Source organism: Rhopalosiphum maidis, chromosome 1, assembly GCF_003676215.2.
Source record: "Rhopalosiphum maidis isolate BTI-1 chromosome 1, ASM367621v3, whole genome shotgun sequence".
Classification (NCBI taxonomy): Eukaryota; Metazoa; Arthropoda; class Insecta; order Hemiptera; family Aphididae; genus Rhopalosiphum; species Rhopalosiphum maidis.
This window is the reverse complement of record NC_040877.1, coordinates 25,018,835-25,040,919: the sequence shown is the minus strand read 5'-3', so window position 1 is coordinate 25,040,919 and position 22,085 is coordinate 25,018,835. Positions and strand designations below refer to the sequence as shown.

Below are 22,085 nucleotides of genomic sequence, written 5' to 3'. Positions count from 1 at the left end.
TTGGACATGATTATTGTTATATTGACACTGCTAATAATAGGTTTCAATATGAATTATGAAAATCAATTGCCAACAAAAATATATCAAGAAGTTGATACGAGCAGAACAAGGATTACATTGGCTGAAATAGGACAGTTTAATCGGAAAAAAACAAAAGATGGTAGTTCAATTAAACACATATTATGTTGAAATTTTGCCAAAGGCAAATAATACAATATTCCTAATTGCATAAAGCAAATAAGTCAAAATATAAGAAAGAAATCTTTTATATTTGAATAAATTAATTTTTCTTTTTAAAATAATAAATAATTTTTTTTCAATTTGTATTTAATGAAACATTTTCAAATTATTATCATATATATACATGTTTTACTATTATTTAATTGATTATATCTAATTATTACATTTCATGTTTTTAGTAATTTTTTTTGTTTTTGTTTATCCGTATGCAACAGCTAAATTAAATGTGCTATTAAGGGTTTTCACGATCTGCAAACACTCAACATTTAAGTCCTGGGGTTTTGTACTAAATTATACGACTCATCGTCATAAAAAGTACAAAAACATTTTTTTTACATTTCTTAAATAATTAACTTTTTTAATAATCCTAAGATTTCAATAAACGCCGATGAGCCATGAGAGATTTCCTATAATATATTGTTGTCTACAAAATGTTTTGAATATTTTTACTATACAACAGTGTTTCTCAACGAGTATGACGCTGATATGCAAACTATGTCACAAATGACACAAAATGTACAAATATTTTGTCATGATTTTCAAAAATTAATAAGTATAGGTAAATATTTTGATTTAATTTCTATGACGATTAAAATAAGTTATCTGTTATCGACATTTATTTTCTTTTTTTTAATTTTTAATTTATTATTTTTAAGTTAACATATTACATTACTAATACATTACATTAGTAAAATTTTTACCTATTATCCTTTTTTTAGTGTGTCACTAATTCACCATTATAAAAAGGTTGAGAATGAAAAATACTACCATGTTAGTGTAAGCATGGTTGTATACCACTTTTTAATGTCGTTTCGTTCATTTTTCGTGGATATATTTTTACCCCAAAAATTAATGGTACGTATAACGTTCTTTTAATATAATAATGTATTGATAATATAATTTTATAATTAATCGAATGGCAAAAATCAATAAGATTATTATAATATCTTGGGTACCTATTGCCCGGGGCCTAAGACATAGGCGGAGCTAGAGTGGGGGCTTGGAAGGATAAGCTCTGCGTTTTCGATGAGCCCCCCCCCCCCAAATGTTATCCCTAGTTTTGTATCATTATTCACGAATATACTATTTAAAAGGCATAATAATAACACTAATTTTTTTTTTAACCTACAATTTATAATATTATTTAATAAAACAAGTTATTTTTTCTCCATCAGTTTTTTTATATTACTGTTAATTTTTATATTTGTAGTAATATTACAATACATTAATACATTTTAATTAATTTGTTCGAATTTATATTGAAATATAATTAGCTACCATCACACGCTGAACGCTGGCCGATTTATATTTTTAAAATTTATTTTTTTGTTTTTACAATACATAAACAAGATTGTTTCTAACTAAATAGGAAGTTATTAATAATTATTTTCATTAAGTAATCTGGGGTTTGAGCCCCTCAACTAAATTTATCAAGCTCCGCCTTAGGCTAAGATAAAATACAGTAATAAATACGGAATGTATAATAACGAAATATGTAATATACTAATATCTAGTATGAAATGCAAAATAGTGGTACGTATAATAATATATATTAATATGTTGTATGTTTATGATATATAATTGATATAATAATAACCGTGTATAGATTTCATTTTTAAATAAATAAGTGCAGTATTTTTTTTATTTGATTAATTATTTCGAGTGCAATTTACAGAACAATAGTAGGCATACATAAAACAAAAATATTTATTCTTATTATCATGGAAAAAATAAATCTTAAATACTTAAAAATATTCAATATTTTATTATTAACTTGCACACTAAATTATTTTATATTTGTAACTTTATATGGTCAACAAGCTGTTGTTTGGTTCATCAAAATTTACTTTAAAGTATTTAGAAATTAAAAAATTAAACTATTAAATCAAAATAAACTATTATGTGTTTTACTAAAACACTGAATTAAATAATTATACACTAGATTGTTAACCTTATTAGTCCACAAAAAAAGTTGTTTGTATATTGTATAGATAATTGCATAAAACGACTACTTGCCATAAAATCAACTATTTTATTTCATTGAACTATCATATGAAAACTAACCATCAATGGACAATGAATCAAAAATAAATCTTAAAATGTAGGTCATAGAATGTGTTATATTAAAAAATAATTATTGGTTTTTATTATGTGATAATCTATTGTATTAGTATTTACTTCTAAATTAATTAACAGCATTGATAAAATAAGTTATATTATTAAAAACTTATTATTTGTTATTCTATAATGTTTTACGATTTACATAACATAACACTTCAACATCTTAAATAATTAGTCCAATATAGTAATTTTGTTTGTAAATGTGTTCATTTAAAAACTTATTGTGCATTTGTGCTACCTATTTGTTCTTCATACATTACCTTTACTTTTAAGTTATAATATATTATGTATAGCTTCAAGTTAGTTCGTTTTTTGTTGATAATTTTATTAAAAACAGTAATTTTACTATATAACACTATTAACACAGCCAATATTTTATATTAATTTATAGTTTTCAAATGATCGACTTACCAATATAACTTTGTTGAATACACTATATTATATAATATTGTTATGATTTTAGTTTCCAATCTATTATTTTTTATTAAAATATTATTTCTCAGCTTCACAAAAAAAAAAAAAGAAAAAAAAGTAGTATCTATGTATACATAATACATAATATAGTAATTAGCTACCTAATTATGATTTATAATCCTCGTGAATCTTATAGTGTACGACGTACCTACGTGTAACGTGTAAGTACCTACTGTTAATACATAATACATCATCTTAATAGTTTAATACCTAAATGTATCTAAATTTTAAGTTTTATTTATATTATGCATTTATGCTTAATATATAGTTGTTTTATTTCTTATACTAGGTACCATAATTAGACAATAATTTAACTGAAAATCATATTTTCCACACAAGAATTAATAAGATTTATTAAATAATGCATATATCGAGTGTTATAGTAGTGTATAGTAATTATTAATTATATGGTTTTAAGCCGTAATGTATATGAAATTTGACGATAATACTTACATGTAGGTACCTATACATTATTATATAATATGTAGATGTGTTTATATATAATGTAGGTAGATATCTACCTATATTATGTTACGTTTTACGGGATAACATTTGGATAAAAGTCGAAGTTAATCAGTTCATGTAACATTAGCAAAATGTTACACACAACACATTAATAATATTAAAATCTTAACTAATGTTAATCATAAGTCATAATCGGATAATATAACATTACTAAATTACTTGCAAACTCTTTTGGCTAATGCCATAAACAATAATATTATGATACAGTTTAACAGATATATGATTCATCATTTATACATTTAATTATATTAATTAACAATACACTATAGCTATTGAATATTGATCATAAATCATGATCAACGTGTTCATGTAATATAACATTTAATATTTAATGCTAACATACTCATACTTAATGAATAGTATTTTATTATATGTAGATACCTAATTGAAAACATAATAAAAAACAAAGAATTATTTATTTTTACGTGATATGCTTCCGTGGCATTTTGGATGATTTATAGACTTATAGTTACCTACCTATATCTGTTACTTATAAGTTAATAGTTATAATATTACAAAAATAGAACTTAGGAGAACACCTTTTATAACCATGAACCGTGACTATCGTGGAATACTGCCATCAATTGATGGAAACTTGTGTTTGACAACAAGAACACGATTTCCCTCAATGATTTAGAAACGTCGTGTGATACGCGTCATCCAAAGATATTAAAGACAATGGACAAACTGGTTTCTGGTATATAATTGTGCCAAAGTATCAAATTTATTACCTAGTCTATAGAATTCTTCATCCTCAGTTCACAATTGACACAAAAGCAAATATTATATTTCTTGGGTCCGCTCGGATTCTGTCATAATCCATAAGCTGGAGACGTAGCCATCATTCTGCATGTAGTAAGACAATCAATGTTCGCGGTGGACTCTGTGGAGTATGCAAGCAACTTATGGATTAGGTTAAAACTCGTTATTACTTGATAATTTTACGTTAGTATTTACGTAATTCGATGATGTTATATATATATTATACAAATTACAAACATACAATTTACCATACATTACATAGATACCTGTATTGAAAAATAACTTAAAGGGTACAAAAAAAAAAACTAAAAAAATATCTATTAATAACATGAAAAGTGCTGAAAGTTTGAAAATTAGATTATGACTAGAAAATAATATAAAATATATATACTATAACTGTTTAGTAAAAGTATATGTTTCTACGGCTATTTATTTTTTAATTGATTTTTTCAAAAACTGTTTTTTAACAATAGTCCCGTTTTTTTATAATTTTTTTTTGTTTTGTTTTATTCCGGTTTCTGATATTTATGACCCCTGTTTTAGTTTTAAAAAAGTATCATTAGAAATCCACTCTAAAAGTTTGAAATCGAAACATTTTTACTACTCTACTGGTGATGATAGATTGACAGATACAAAAAAAGTTTAAGAATAATACATAGTTGTAAAATCAAAATATTAATCGAAATTAGAATCTAAAAACAAATTCGTTTAAAAGTTGCATTTGCAACTTGGCTACAGTCTTATTGGCTTATCCTACATTTTAATCCTGGGCATGAGTACTCTAAATTATTGGCTATTTGGCATTTTCAAAAATTATTTTGAAAATACGCTTGTTCCGTTTCGATTTCCAACTTTAAATTTAGCTTTCTCAGCGACACTTCACAATATTTTGATGTGTACTTACCGTATGATTAATTTATAAGTAAACGGTTTTACAAAATATTTTTTTTACATAATGTAAAATTTTTATTTCATATCTTAAAACACAATAGATATTAGATAAAAATTTCTAGCTTAGTAGAATATTTTTATAATTTCTAAATTTTGTTGACCTACTCGTCCTTTGTTATACGACTCCGATCATCTAAATTTTAAAGAATAATTTTCTAAAAAATTTAAACAATAGAATTATAAAAATAATTTTTCAAAAATTTTGATTCATGATGAATTTAAGTTGAATAAAAACCATAAATGCTATAACCCTATAGTAACTTGAGACTTGAGTTAATGACTGTCAATCTATTTAGATATATTTATATAGTTTAATAGTTTAGTAGGCCGTATGAATTAAACGTGTATTGATGAGTATTCTATAACACCATAAACCTATTATAATAATATAATATATATTATACAGTTAATATGAACACTTATAAATTATAATAGTATATATATATTATATAGGCTATTACGTATTAACGTCTAGCCGCCAACTTAAAATATAGCCTATAACAGTTGCATCAGCAGGGTATAAAATTACTACTGTAAACACTAAATTGTAATCTATATAAATATTTTCAATTCAATTAAATCCTATTATAGTTTTTATGGTGTGAATATATTTACACATTAGTTGTATGACCTGTGAAAAATAAACTACTTATATACTGAAATTTAAAACTTATAATTTAAGAGTTTGGGACATGTATCTATTCTATAATTAAATATATAAAATTATACACATAAAAATGAAATTTTTTCTAAATTTATCTACTAGATAGATAAATATTGTTTTATTTTACAAACTAGATATTTTCAGCAGTTGACAATTCTATAAAGTCAATGATAAAAGTGAAATATATAATTTAGTGCTATATATATATATATATATATACAAACATATTATATGTAATTTATTGATTGTAACTTATTATGCCCATTTTTGGTTCGAAAATTAAAGACGCCATAAGCCAGAACTCCAAGGACACTAAAAATATTAGACATTTATTTAGAACGGACTTTATAATTTGCTTAGTATGATTTAAAATGAGAAAAATATGCTTGAAACAACGTGTCATGATTAATCGCTGATTAAAAGTATACAAAAACATAATATTCAATATTCATGAATCTAAGTAGTACCTAACTATACCTTGGTATACCTAGCTAATGGCTAATTTATATTACTTTAAACAATACGCTAATGAAATATTTTACAGAATTCCTACTAATAAATAATACTACAATAGGATTTCTTTTCCAAGGCCATCACGGCCCACGAAACTTAATCCGAATTTTGTTTTTAAATAATATTTAAACATATTTTGAAAGCATTTATAAAAAAAAAACAGTCACAGCCGTCACTCACGTACGTCACACGCATTATTTTAACTTATAATTTATAAGTTATAGCTACTAGTATCTATAATATTTCCAATACAACTATCTATCTATATAATATATATAGATACATAAATTAATCACGGATCTACTTAATTTTCAGTATAATCAATTTCTCTTACATAATTATTTAATTACGGTGGTTGAGCTTTTAAGTTTGAAGTTTATAACATGAAAGTTGTCGATTCTAGAGTTCTTTTATTTTATGCAAAAAAAAAAAGTATAAAACTTGGTACACATATAGAAACACTATAGAAATATAAACTAAAAAGTGCCTCGAATAACATCAAATAATACTTTGCATAATTTCATAATATCTGTATACTACTGTTATAAAAAAAAAAAAAAAAAACGTTTATTTAAACGTTGTGTAAATAATAACCTCGCCTAATCCGTTTTTGTGTGCGAGTGATGAGTATATATACCTAGTATAATATATATGTGTTATATGTACTGGGTGACTCTTTTAAAAGTAAACAATCATTTTCTCGAAAAATTCTAATTTTCTATTAAATAATTATAATTCGTGACAAAACATTTTATTTTTACTGCTTTTTATCTTCACGAGTACATAATGATGTGGCAATATACGGCCAATCCGTAAATTTTCGGTTCACACTATATATTTCGCTAGTTAATACTTTGAATAGGTACTTGCTTATAAGTTATAACTAGTTCATTATTAATTTAAAATACAATTTGTTTACATTGAAAAACTCGGGAAAGATACGGCTTCGTAATATTTAATTAAAAAATGTTGTATTGACTTCAAATTATCAAATAAAAAGTTTTCCTAAAACCTTTCGAATTTTATATTTATATCAAGTATTCAATAAGTTTGGAAATTCTTAATATTATTGTATGCATATTTTAATACCTATATGGAGCAAAAACACTGCTATACATTTATTATGTAAAATATTTAATAACCTCATTTATTAAATTACATTTTTGTTTATCAGTTCTAATATTAGTCTAATGACTCTAATGACAGTTTCAAAACTTAATAAACACCCTGTATATATATAGGTACACCTATTACCTATAATGTAGGTACCTATACTTTTGTCACATAATATAATAATATATATTCCGCGGACCACAACAGCACACTATACACATCCCAAATCTATATAATAAAGTTTTAAAATATGAATAGTGCTATACTGCAGTATACTACCTATGCCCTATATCTATAGGTATTACTTATTATCGTATTATATTATATAGGTGTTCATTTGTAATTCGAATACGTACTCTTCAATTTTTTTTTACTTTGTTGCGTTTAAATATAGACGAATATAATGTAATATGTTTATTGCACATTGTATATTCCTGTACTGCAGTATATACGGTATACGCTTTATTATTTTATGTTTACACCTATATATATAATGCCGCTAGCTGCTTGTGTATACAAATAGCACACTCCAACACAATAGTGTGACACACGGCAGTCAAGTTTAATTCATGATAAAATAATATGAATGAAATAATTAATAACCACATACAATATATTATATTAATATAATATCCATTACCTGTGTTCAGATGCTGCGGAGGTTTCTCGTTTCTCGAGAAACGGCATCTTCGTGCTAGCGTGCTGAAAAGAGGGCGGCGATACCTCATAATGCAATGCTTTCTGTGTGGTGAAACGGTTTAACGTTGAGACTCGTCAGTGGGAGTAACTATTTTATGATGGACACAAGCACATATTAATATATTATAATACATAAACGGACAAACATTTCTGGTTGTCTGTGGGCAATTTTGTGCCACGATTATAGTGTCTGCATTGATATAATAATTGTGTTAAGATTCGAATACCCGATGAGCATATATATATATGTTTGGATTTAAATATTAAACATATAAGTACCAGTGTCCAGTTATATCATAAGTATAGCGTCTAGCATGGTGAATCGTCCATCTTGATCGGAATTTAAAGAATAAGTGTGCAAATTGTGCGATATACACAGATAGGAAAAATGTATAGGTATAAGTTAGGTACCTATAACATAATAATGCAGCAAACGGGATAAAATGTCGTATCGTCACTTGTAGAACCCGGGGTCCCCATATCAATATACATATATACTATTTAGTATTTAATTTTATAGATCTTGGTGGAACCTATATGCATACATAATATATACACTATGCATGTATACATTGATATATGTAAATATGCAATAAATATTATTTAATATTTATATTGACGTGGCGGCGTGGCGCGTGTTTTAATAGTCAAAGGCGGCGCGCAATTCAATGTAATCGTAATAAACAAATTGAACAATAACGATTAATCCTTGGCACGTACGCCAGCTATATATGATATAAGTAATGAAGTGAGATACGACGATGAGATCGCAATATCGCATCATCATAAAAGGCGTCACATACTGACTACATGTAGTTACACTCGGTGAAACGTATAATTTTATTGCCGTTTACTAGACACCGTGCGCTTCGAAAGGATTGTATATAATATTATGCCTATATTTATACGATAAAATGTTATATACCTATATATTTTGATACATTGATAAATAGATATTCATTTATTATTATACCAAAAATAAACTATAATGAGTATAATGCATATATTTCAATTTATAATATAAGTGAAATGGTTTGTTTTTAAAATCTTTGACTTGTAGAGAAGACAAGATTTGATGTTTCATACTTTATTATAGACAGTATAGTTACTTAAAATTCAACTTAATATCCTAGTTCACGTAGTATAATATAAATGACTATCAAAAATGTGTACAATGAATTAAAGATACACCAAAAATAACAATTTAATATAAAATAAAAATATTGTCCAAATAAATTCTAATTAATTACCTATCTATTCTTAACATAGATAAAAAGGGAAAAAAAGAAAATGCTATAACATGTATTTAGTATTGATAATAGACATTTAAAATAATTTATATAAATTCTTTTAATTATCTAATTTTAATTATAAAGTATTTTTTTATAAATAAACATTTTGGAAACTATTTGAATTAATACTTAATAAATTACAGAGGCAGAAATTGAATGTAATATTAAATTGATATTTTTTACCGAATTCACTTTTACAATATAAAATAAATGTGTATCATGTAGACACTTATGTCAAATGTGTAGTAAATAATAACTACCTACATGCAGTATTGTCTATCAATGTCAAATAATATAATATTATAATTATTATTTATTATCATAATCATTATAACTATATCATAATAATTTAATAATTTATTTATATATATATACCTATTTGATAAAAAAGCTTCAACTGCAACTTGCAACAGTTGCAAGTTATAATATGTTTATATAATTCAATATTTCACATCTGTACCTATGTGTTGTCCGTCTTATAAACGCATATACCAATTTCATGTTCACAATAATCCATTTTACTCTGTTATTTTTAAAATTAATTCGAATTGATGTATTGTAAAATCTAAATCAAAGATTATTATTTAGGGTACCTACCTATCATGGATACTACCATAGACGGACATCGGGAGGACATAGGGGGGCTTAGCCCCCCAAGTATTTCAATAGACCCCCCCCCCCCAAAAAAAAAATTGAATGTAATATGTTATACTTGTGTACAGAAATGGGGTGCAGGATCACTTTACATTGGATTATTATAGCCCCCTAAAGATTCAACTAAATTTCCGCCTAATATGGATACTATTCGATCATATTATTGAAATTTAAAAAAATATACAGTTTTAAATCCTCATAACTTAGGTACTTCGTAATCAACATTTCATTAGAAGCTTCTGAAATTCTCTTGATAATAGATCAATTCATTCTATTTATTTTAAAAATCACATAGTGAATTGGCGGATTATTGTGAACATAAAATTTGCTATATACTATAAAGTATATTATGTTATTCGTTTCAACGTTTGTACATTCTAAAATGGAGACAACACTGATGGTGGGTGCCCTTTTAAGAGGATGCCAGCGTACTATTTACATTTTTTCTCGGGTAGTCGTAGTCTAATCCAGTAATACAATTTAAAAATATTTGTACATCGGTATATCGCAGAAAAATTGAAATAATATCATAAAAGCCGATGTACAAACAAAGTTATAAACTTCGACTTGACAATAGGTAAATATCTTAGGTATATTTTTAATTTAACAAATAAACAAGACTACAAGAGCATAAGACATAACATATGAAGACGTAGTCAGTAATAACTGTATTCTGTAATAATTAAATAATAATAATGGTCATTGGTCGCACCACAGAATAGAAATAATAAAAATAATATAATGGTCGTATACTCGTATCCCGTGCGGGCGGCTGCTGTGCAATGTGTTACCCCGCCGCCACCGCCACGGTAGTTATAATCGTCGTCGTCGCCGTCGTCGCCGTCGTCGTCGGTAAGGTTCGGCTCGCAACGTACGTAATAAAACTGTACAGAACAGTCCGGTTCACACTCGACAACCCACCGCCGACGCCCGTCGCCCGATCAGTCGTTATCTTGGACCAGTCTTGTACGAACCTCGTCCGTCTCTGCTTCGATTGTAGTATAGTCACCGAGTGCTGCACAATATTATAAAATTAATAACCGTCGATCACGGTCGTGCATAAATTAACAATTAGCGATACACTCGTCGACGACGACTAATTTCGCTCAGTTCCATTCCGATATCCCATAGATTCTCTACCAAAAATGGCCAATAACAGAGCCACCAAGTCTGGTTTCGCCGCCGAAGCGCAACGCAAAGTGAGTAACCCCCGACTTATTATTTTTTTTATACATTTTTAATTATTACTATCGGCTATCCTTGTTCATTGGTATATAATAATTATTATATTTTACTATGATTTACGTTCCGCGAGCATAAGAACGCACGACATTCAATTCCGTGTCGATAGTTCGTGGTACGTTTAATCACGATATTGAATGTTAACAACCTTATACAGCGTAAGCTATAATATTATGCAGCTGCTATATTATTATAATAAACGTTAATTTTAGGTAACCACTGTGCATCTAGAGCACCTGTTCGATTCCGACAAGTGCCGTCCTTTACACTGTACCTACACCGTACACGTAATAATATTATTATGAACATTATTGTGTTTGATGATATTGATGATTAACATTACTGTAATGTCTGTAATCGCCGTTTGAATCATTTAATATCTGAATAGTATAACCATACGTTTTACTATAGTACTGGATATCTAAATACTATAACTTTCGACTTTTCGAGTCTACGTCAGTTGCGATTTTCGTGTAAAACATATTCGCAAAAAATCGAAGGTTGTAACACTGCAGTGTGCAGATAACCTGTAGCGTCTGTTTGGCATTATAGCCTTTTAGACAATTTGAGTTTATGTGCGCGTATGCATTATCGTATTATAATCTCTGTAGCTCTAGTGCAATATGATGCAGGACATTTATATACTGTAAAAATTACTACAGCCTACAGGACATCGTGTTTCGTGGAACCCCACTGCTGCTGGTGCGATTGATCGTTATTTTACCAACAAAATCTATTATTGTAAATCACAACCAAGGTTGGTAGGTAGTCAAGTTTTATTTCAACAGTGTAACAAAAGAACGCGCAACAGTATGACGAATTTTTTGTTTTCCGACCAATACCGAATTCCAAGGTTTCAAATTCGTTGGTACAATATAGATAGGTATAAATTGTACATAATATTATACATATAAATAATAAATAGATTAGCATCCACGGCAGATCGTTTGATAATAAATATTATTGTTATGCCACTGTGGCAAGAGCGGGTCACACAACGTCTCTCCCTTTTCCCTACTCACTGGCGCTTGTGGGTTGTGCAAGGAAAAAAATGTTTTATATTATATAGGTCAAACGCACCTAGAACTCGAAGTCCATGCTCGTTCCGGCAAATCCAATTAATTAAATGTGTTTACATACTGTCGCTGTGGGTAAATTAGCTTGCGTATGCACTATATTTTATTATTATTTTGTTGGCCGTTGCATGTTTCTAATTGAAAATGATGGAAAAAATATTCCGCGAAATAACACACTATATCGAATTTAATAAGTGTATGCTTATATTATATAACATACGCATCTAGTATTAAAGTATAATGTTGTTTTTAGATTATGGTATTGTTTGTCGTAAACTCGTAACCCGTAAATAAACATTGCGGTAACCTGATAATCGAGCTGAATCCAATTAAATGAATTATTTCACATCTTCCATTAGTAAACTACGAAAATAGAACTTTAAACTTTACACTCGTTTTTCGATCGATTCTAAATTATTCTAACCACATTCTTTTTATATATTAGGTATATAACTTTTGTAAAGCTCGTACTTTAAGTAATAAAACACATTATGCACAATACGTAATACTACCTCTACCTAGACTATTCATAATATATTGTACACAATTCAAGACACGTGATTTCAAAATACCTTTATTATTACTAATTACTTATAAGTTATTAGATATATACCAAATGTTGTTATGGTATGATGAATAAAAATTCGATGGTACTAAAATTCCTGTGCGCCGATAATCGTTAGTTGATTGATTCTATTTGTTCACCACGTGCTATACGTACTTTTTAATGTGATCTACAACTAGATAAATCTAACAAGAAACTTATGTTCACAAAAGGAAAATAAAATGACGAAATATTTTTTTAGCGGAGCTCAATTACTAAACTGTACACATCATACACTACTTTAATTGGTAGGTACTTGCGAATTACGGTTCCAAACTGTCTGTATTCGTTGTAATTTTGTAAATAATTAATAGTTATTACTTATTACTTATTATTGATATAAGTATTATAGCTAGGGCTTGGATTTATATGCGATAGAAATCCATGATATATACAGATTCATATCATAAATATGCTATAATAATAATAACATTTACGACTTTGAGTAAAATTATTAGATAAATCTAAATATATGTACGAAAAAGTCTATTAAAAAAAAAATCAGAATAGTATTATTTTTATGAAAAAGTACCTATTATACTATTTATATTAAATTATTATTACATGACGACTACCACCATGAAGTAATAACAATCAATTTTAAGTTTTCTAATTAAAAACTTCCACGATCATTTCGAAGCATGCTTTTCTAATTGGAAAAATTTCATTCCACGTCACTAGATACAATTGACGCATATTTAAAACGAGATAACTTCAACTAACAGTTCCTCACATTAGTCACATAATGTTACTTCGTCAGTGATTATATACAATCGATTTTTTTCAATGTAGAAAATCCTCAATTTTTTTACAGAACATTCGTAAGTTTGGGTCTTTTATAAATAAAAATGTTAAGGTATTTAAATATCAAAATTATTCTGGGCGAATTGCAGAAGAATATACATTTGCATATAAATCCAGGCACTATAGTTATAACCTCATTATACTCATTATATTGTACACGTATATTTTATTATTATTATTATTATTATTTATTATTATTCACTTACGTGGAATTACGTAATTTTCTTTTTATAAGCTTCAACATTAACCCATTAATACAAATTAGTAGTATTGCTCTATTTAAATATGGTTTGTTTAAATGTCTATCCAATATTTACTGGCTAACAAAACAATATTCCATACAATAAAATATAATAGTGTATTGGTAGACTGTATCTTCAAGAATCAAGAGACGACTAACATACCTCACTGATAAAATGTCGGTTAAAATACGTCTTTTCAGATAATTCCACTGCACCTACACTAACATAATATTATGCTTGTAGCAGAGACCGAACCGGTTTTTCCTTCCAACACAAAGATAACACGTCTTTTTAGAATAACTCCTTGACAGGCTCGACATACCGAAGTTAAAAAGTCATTGCGTAGGTGTAATTTAAATCTCTACATATTTTCCCTGTCTCACGTTTATCGTCATGGTTGTACCTAATTAGTCTGTATAAAATAAATGTAATAGAGATATAAATAATAAAATTGTGATATATGAAATTATGATCGTAATTTTTGTCTCGGTTGATTAAGTTTTTAAAAGTTAAGTATAAGTGTTGTAAATTATAATCGTGTAGTCGTGTAGAGCAATTTTCGTTAACACTAAAAACTAAACGGTCGTATTCAATTTCGATGCATGACGCATACGTACGTCGTCATACCGTTTAGCATTCCATGTGAAAAATAATGTTTTTATTATTAAGTGTTTTTTTTTTTTTTAGATAAACCTGTAAACTATAATCCTATTACTAATGTATATTGTTATATGCGGAATGACTAAAATGTAACCACAATTATAATCATTAAATATATTATCTTAACAATATGTTTCAGAATATTCCATAACGTATGATTTATTTTTCTTAAAAATTATTAGTGTGGCAATAATAAATGTGTTTTAGTTGAGATTTTAAAAATGTTTAAGACGGTATAATATAACTTCAAAATAATAATTTTAATTTATAAAGCTAAATGTGTGAGTTTTACATACATTTTTCAGCTCGAGCGAGAGTTTATTTCTTTTGTATTTAGACTTTGAGACTAATATCTGTAATGTTAGTTAGATATTTAATATTATTTTAGTATATATATCTTTGATCTGCACAACATATAATTCATTTTAACACACAATGAACGTACAATTGCCATAAAGATTTCATTCTAATATTTTTTTTCTACATTAATAACACGTGTAATTTCTCACATCAGATTCTGGAAAGGTAATTATGTTGACAAGTCTTATAATTAGATAAAATACTATAAAGAAATAACTTTTATAACTACATATAATTAAACTATTCGATATAGTTCTTTTTGCAATTCCTTATTTAGCTGAATATTTTTAAATTATAATAACCAATTATATGTGATGAAGGGGTTTTTTTGACGAAATCCTTGATTCCAATACATGTATTGTACAAACAGATGGCCTCATGTATCAATCGATGATTCATCTTTGTGTTTCTTCTATATATGGTCGTGTCGCTTTTTCAAATAAGATACCGTATATGGCTAATGTGGGTCGATTGGTTTTTGCTTGTATGCATTGCCATCTCGCTATCACATGTTGTATGTCTATAGGTCAATAGGTTTTTGAAAATCAAATGCCTGGAATTGTGTGACTAAGTATGATTACTGATAAGATTAGGTACGAGAATATAACCAGGAATACAAGATTATTTTTTTACCTGAGCTTTTACTTTATAATCTAAACTTAAAAAAGGTATAGACTAAGTTAAAATTATCAACTTTTATTAATTTTCACTGTATTTCATCTTTTAAATTATATACTTTTCTAAATAAATTAATGTTTATTTGTGGGGTACAAAAACACTACTAAAAATTTAATCATTAATTTTTAAACTGCACAACATTTGATTGTACATATTACAGATTGTTAAGCAGTTTTTATTGTTATTATTAAAACATTTGAAACAATTAGCCTTGACAAAAGTGGTTGGTTATTATTGTAAGGCTAAGGAATTCATTCTCTAAGAAACCTTAAAATATGCATGCATTTATATCCTTGAAAAATATCATTTATGCTCTTGAAAATATTTTATTTTTCATTAAAAACCAAAAATTGCAAATTTATTTATTATTATTTAATAAGGCATTTTTAATTTAATTAAAAAAAAATGTATCTAGTTTAGAATTATTACTGGTATATTATTATTATTAATTATTATACTAACTATATTAACACAAGACGAAAACAAATATAATACCAACTTGACCGTATTCGGCGTATTTCTTATCAACCGATTTTATGTTTTTCACAACACAAATAATTTGGAAAACACTCAGTAGATAGATTATTTAATAATTAATATTTAATCATTTTTTTCTTATTTCTAGAAAATGCATATGAAATATTCTATAGTATATATAAAATATTATTCTCTGTTATTTATTTATTGTTTTTTTTTTTGTAATATACAATTTTTATACAATTAAGCACAATAAGTATGTGTGAGATGAGAATAAAAAAACATTATTAGAATTTCGTGAATAGGGACTTAAGGAGCCACCCACTACTCACTAATAGCACTTAACTTGGAATTTAAGTTATGGGATTATTAAGTTAAAAGGTTTTTACACTACTTTCTTTTGAGCCTTCGACAGGGGTTTCCAGGAAGTGAAGGGGTATGTATGTAAGCTTTTTATTAGAGGATTTTCGTGACCTTCTAATCTACCAAGATTTTTTTTTAAAATAAAATATGTGAAATATATGTACTTAAAATACAAATATAACAAAACATGCACTTATAAGGAAAAGCGATCTGAATAATATGCAAAATATACAAAATAAAAGACTTCTATTACTACGCAACAAATTTCTTTATTACTTAGCTATGGTTTGGATGATTATTGAAGAAAATGCAAATTCCTATAAGTCCCTAACATTAGACTTATTAATTGTTAAAATATAGAAAATATAAAAAACAAAAGTTAAATGATAAAATCTGTTTGATGTATATTATGATATAACCTAACTTATACGGAATATAATTTTATAAGTGGTGAGATGAAGAGTGTGATTTTCAAAAAAATGTTGAGATACAAATTCTTTTTTAAAAAAAAAAAAAAATTCTATTAGTGTCTATAACTACGTGTTTACTTCTCTTTTATATCGACTTCCATCTTAGTCCGTATATTATTATTATACTTTATTATTATATTAGGTATTACCCTATTATATTATAAATGTATAACTCTTTATGCAAAATTTAAAAAAATAAAAAAGTAATAACAACCAATATCATTGGGTCATATTTTAAATTCGTCAAATTCTTAAAGGGAGACATACCTAGAAATGACAACTGGAAACTACTTATAGAATTTATATTTTTCTTATGGTAGTTATTTTATCGTAAATTATAGCAATATTTCGATTACACACAATCTTTAACGTCTTATTAATTTTGTTTATCAGTTTACCGCACATACAATACTTATCAAGTGAAATAATTATTTTGATAAATCTAGGCTTAGCTACTATTTTGCTTTCCAGTCCAAAAGCAGCCATTAGTTTAGAGAACAATCTTTTAAATATCTTTTGTCAAACAATTTTAGAGACAATAACCCTCAGTAGATTAATTGTGGAAACAATTTAAAATAGTAAATGAAGATTAAAAATATGATTCTTATAAACTATGTCTTAAAAATTATATTATCAAATGACTACTCTGTCGATGATAGCTTTTAAAACTAGTAAGGCGTGTACTACTTTAAATAATTATTTATATTTAATAACATTAAAAGTAACACATTTAAAACTTAAACCAATTTGTATAAACACTACGTCCTCTTTAAATAAAATACACTTATTATTGTTTTAATTTTTCATTATTATAAAATATCTGTTAAAAGTTCTATTGAACTTAAAATTCAATCTTCATAGTCATAATATGTTTTTATATTGTAACATATTGTAGATAGATCAATTAATCATGTCATATTTATATAGAAAATTATAGTTAATAACATTGTAGTGTTAACAGTGTTGTTATAGTATATCTATACTATAATATAAGTATTAAATGTTTTGAATAATTATTTCTCAAATTTTCCATTGTTGTGTACTCACGATTTCGCATATAAATGTTTATAGATATACGTGCTTCCTTCTTGAACCTTGATGGCTAGAAATTTAAAAAATAAACAGTAGGAAAGAATATTTGTTGGCTGATTATAGCGATGACATCAGCAACTAATTATTCCACGTTCAGCATATTCTCGAGAAATGTATTGGGCACTTGAATATAAAGTATATTGTCCATTGGCCGTAGTTAAAAGGAATAAGTATAAACAAAATACTTGAATAAAAATACTTGATATCAATGTGTTAATTGTAATAGTATACTATACCAAAATGTTTCAAGCAATAAAGTGGAGATAAACCCATTAATTATATTGTTTAAATTTTTAAATGAAACGATAATATTTTATTTATTCGGATGTTAAAAATTAATTTGAATTATGCTTTTTTACTTTCTTGTAGATACTTATAGTATTCATTTGTAATTTGTATCTTGGTTTTTTTTTGTGTTCCAAAAATAAAATTAGTTTGGTTGAATGTTTTCAAAATACAAATATTATTTAAGTAATTATTTAAAATAAATATCAATAATATATATGAGTGAATATAATATGTTGAAAAAATATAATTTCCGTAAGTAATACTATCAAACAACAAATCTATAAAATAAAATATAACATAATTTTTACAATTTATTATAATATATTATGTTTAAATAACAGTATTATGAAATATATTTGTTTATACTATTTAATTTACAAGCTTACAGAAATGATATAGGAAATAGATTAGGAATTCATTAAACAGTTATATATATGTTTTATGTCGATTTCATAATAATATATCACTGTTGTAAAATATATTAAATATTATCATAAATTATTATTCACATACGATTACATTATGTTATTTCAGTAATTTTTAAGTATCGTTGGTTGTCGATGTTTTAATAAATAAAATCAAAATATATAAAGTAGATATTAATAAATAATTTTATAGTTGGTCTATAGACGAATAACTTAATGAAAAGTATAATATGTATAAATTTAAATATAGTGTCTTATTTAATACAAATGTTGAAATATATAATATTATATCAAAACTATTTATCAATATATTTATACACTATAATAATATTTTACTATTATGAGTTATAGTACTGTATGATGGTTTCTATAATATAAGATACACCAATATTTCGAAAACTATAAACATTTAGTCATTAAAAAATAATAGGTATTTTTGTAATATATATTTTTTTAGATATTTTTTCGGAGTGTTTCAATGTCTAATAATTTAATTTTGAACAAGTTGTTAATTAGTTATAAATATTTAAAATTGTTTATGCACAAACTAGCAGACCAACACTACGTAGCATGTATTAAGTGCCACTATTTTAATCCACTTTATACCTAATCCAACGGTTCCCAAACTGCAAGATGTGTCTCCCTTGGGACACACGATGTAAATATCGATATTGTACCTATCACTATAAGTATATTTATAAAGTACTATATTGCTATATAGTATATACTAATAAAAAAAATGTTGTTTCAATTAATCGTAATTTTTATGCATTGAAATATTTTGCTTTGGAATATAAAATTAATAATATTTGTCGTAATTTTAAAGAGTTATAATTATTATAAATAGTAAAAATGTTTATACCTACATAGTTTTTGAAATAATTAACGAACGTCTGTAAATAACATTATTGAGTTTATTATTTATAGATGAAATTATTTAAATTAGATAAAAACTAATTAAAAGGTTAAGTTCATTAGAATATTTTTATATTCTTAGTTGGTTCTATTTACTATCAGTATTAACTATAGCTGTAAATTTAAATAAAAGTCGTGAGAACAATGGGAACAATTTAAAGCATTTAAAATATGTTTTATATTTTGTTTAATGCCTCGAGAAATAACCTTTAAAACATTTTTTTTTTATAGATCAACAGCAAATACAGTGAAGAGCTAGCTCAAGAATGTTTAGAGTGGGTGAGCAGCGTCACTGGTTTGCCATTGAACACATCTGGCGATCCCGACAACTTTTTTGAAGTTCTTAAGGACGGACAAGTATTATGCCAGTGAGTCATATTCTACGTAATAAATGAAACATTACTTTCGAACTGATAAAATATATCCTTGAATTTTTCATAAAGATCTCTCGTCACTTTCATATTGTTTTACTTAGATTAATCATTTTTTTTTTATTAATAATATTGTATGTACCTATTTTATTTACATAATATAATATAATATATTATAAAATAATTTACTATACTCTATACTATAGTTTTATTAATCAAAAATATGGAATATTCCAATATAATTAATATTATACCCGCAATGAAACAGATATTTCCATTTTCTTTTCCATAAATTTCTAATATATATTTGTGTTCAAAATATAGATTTATTTATTATTATTTGTCTTTTTATGTAGCTTCCACAGAATTTTTATGTAATATTCCTTTATTTCCCGTAGATTGGTTAACACTCTAATTCCCGGATCCGTTAAGAAAGTGAACACTAGTACAATGGCTTTTAAGTGTATGGAAAACATTAATAACTTTTTGGCTGTGGCTGTATCGATCGGCGTACCTTCTCAAGAAACCTTTCAATCTGTAGATTTATGGGAACGCCAAAACTTGAACTCTGTGGTGATTTGCTTGCAGTCATTGGGTAGAAAGGTAAAGTTGAGAATTATTTTTGATTATTAATACATTTACAGATACTGAAATAAAAATGTACCATTTAAATAATATTTATATTCTTTATATAGGCTGGTCAATTCGGTGCTCCAAGTATTGGACCGAAAGAAGCAGAGAAAAATATTCGCAACTTTAGCGAAGACAAACTTAAAGCCGGCCAAACTATCATCAGTCTGCAATACGGATCCAACAAGGGAGCAAATCAAAGTGGACTTAACTTTGGAAACACAAGACATATGTAAAGGCTCGTCTTACCCTCCACATTGTTCCATGCCCAAATTTATATACAAAACTGATGCCGAATTTCCCAATATCCTCAGATTTTATACACAAGTAGCAAGCATACTCATACATTCCAGCGTAACATTTTAAACTTCCTACCTTGTCATAACCATTCCATAACACCAGTATTATTACGTATTTATATAGGTGTAACTTAATTATTATATTTTACACAAACAATCTACAATTTCACTTTGGGCATAAACTATCTTCTGTTATTATAATACGCGTTAAAGTTTTGAAAACAATATAATGAAACAAATTTTCGCGTTGAAGATATTTTGGAAATTTTCGTCTTTTTTTTTTTTAATAATTATTAAACTATATAAATTAACAAGTTCATTATTTTTATTTATTTATTTCTTGGTACATAGTTGAAATATTTATTTTGTTTAATATATATTATTCCCATGTAAGGTTTATGCATTTGTTCGGACATTTTTAATACTCGAATGATCTATATATTAAGTTATTAAATTAACATTGAATAAAAAAATTATTATTTATTTTAATTGTGTGTTTATGCTTTGTTGTATTATACCAGTCTATAAAATATATTACTTAATATAGGTCCAAATATATTATCTATATAATAATTTATATACTGCAGTGTGCAGTAATTGGACGTGTATACGTTATATACTATAGTGGATAATTATTATTTTTAACTGGTGTCTTATAAAGGCTTAAAGATTCTCAAAGTATTGAATGGTAATAAATTCCTAAGGAATCTATATTAATAGAGTATATTAGTAATAATATGTTCAATGAGGTATTTTTGAGTCATTCAACTTTCAGTGATAAAAATTAAATAAATTTAAAAATATTTGTATACAATTTATATAACTTGTAGACTTTTATAGAATTTTATAGATTCTAAACGGAGCGATGAATGTATTGATTTTACAATAATCAACGATTTTAGTTATTTTATTGTATTTAAAAAAAAACTTATTTTTATTAGGAATTGAAACTTGCATACGATACTATATTTTATGCACACAATGATATTTTCAAATGAAATGTTTTCAGATAAAACGTCTGTTTATGTTAAAGCTATTGATTATTTATATTGTACAACGCCTATTCTATTACTTATAGTAA

At 26.2% G+C, this 22,085-nt stretch overlaps 1 protein-coding gene across 1 annotated transcript; it reads left to right on the top strand.

The window, feature by feature from the left end:
• The first annotated feature begins 10,924 nt into the window (after window positions 1-10,924).
• On the top strand, window positions 10,925-21,493 carry LOC113560533 (myophilin). The gene is made up of 4 exons (XM_026966462.1): window positions 10,925-11,207; window positions 19,936-20,072; window positions 20,474-20,678; window positions 20,771-21,493. The coding sequence occupies exons 1-4, from the start codon at window positions 11,154-11,156 to the stop codon at window positions 20,939-20,941; spliced, it is 567 nt and encodes a 188-aa protein (XP_026822263.1). The 5' UTR covers window positions 10,925-11,153; the 3' UTR covers window positions 20,942-21,493.
• The last annotated feature ends 592 nt before the right edge of the window (window positions 21,494-22,085 follow it).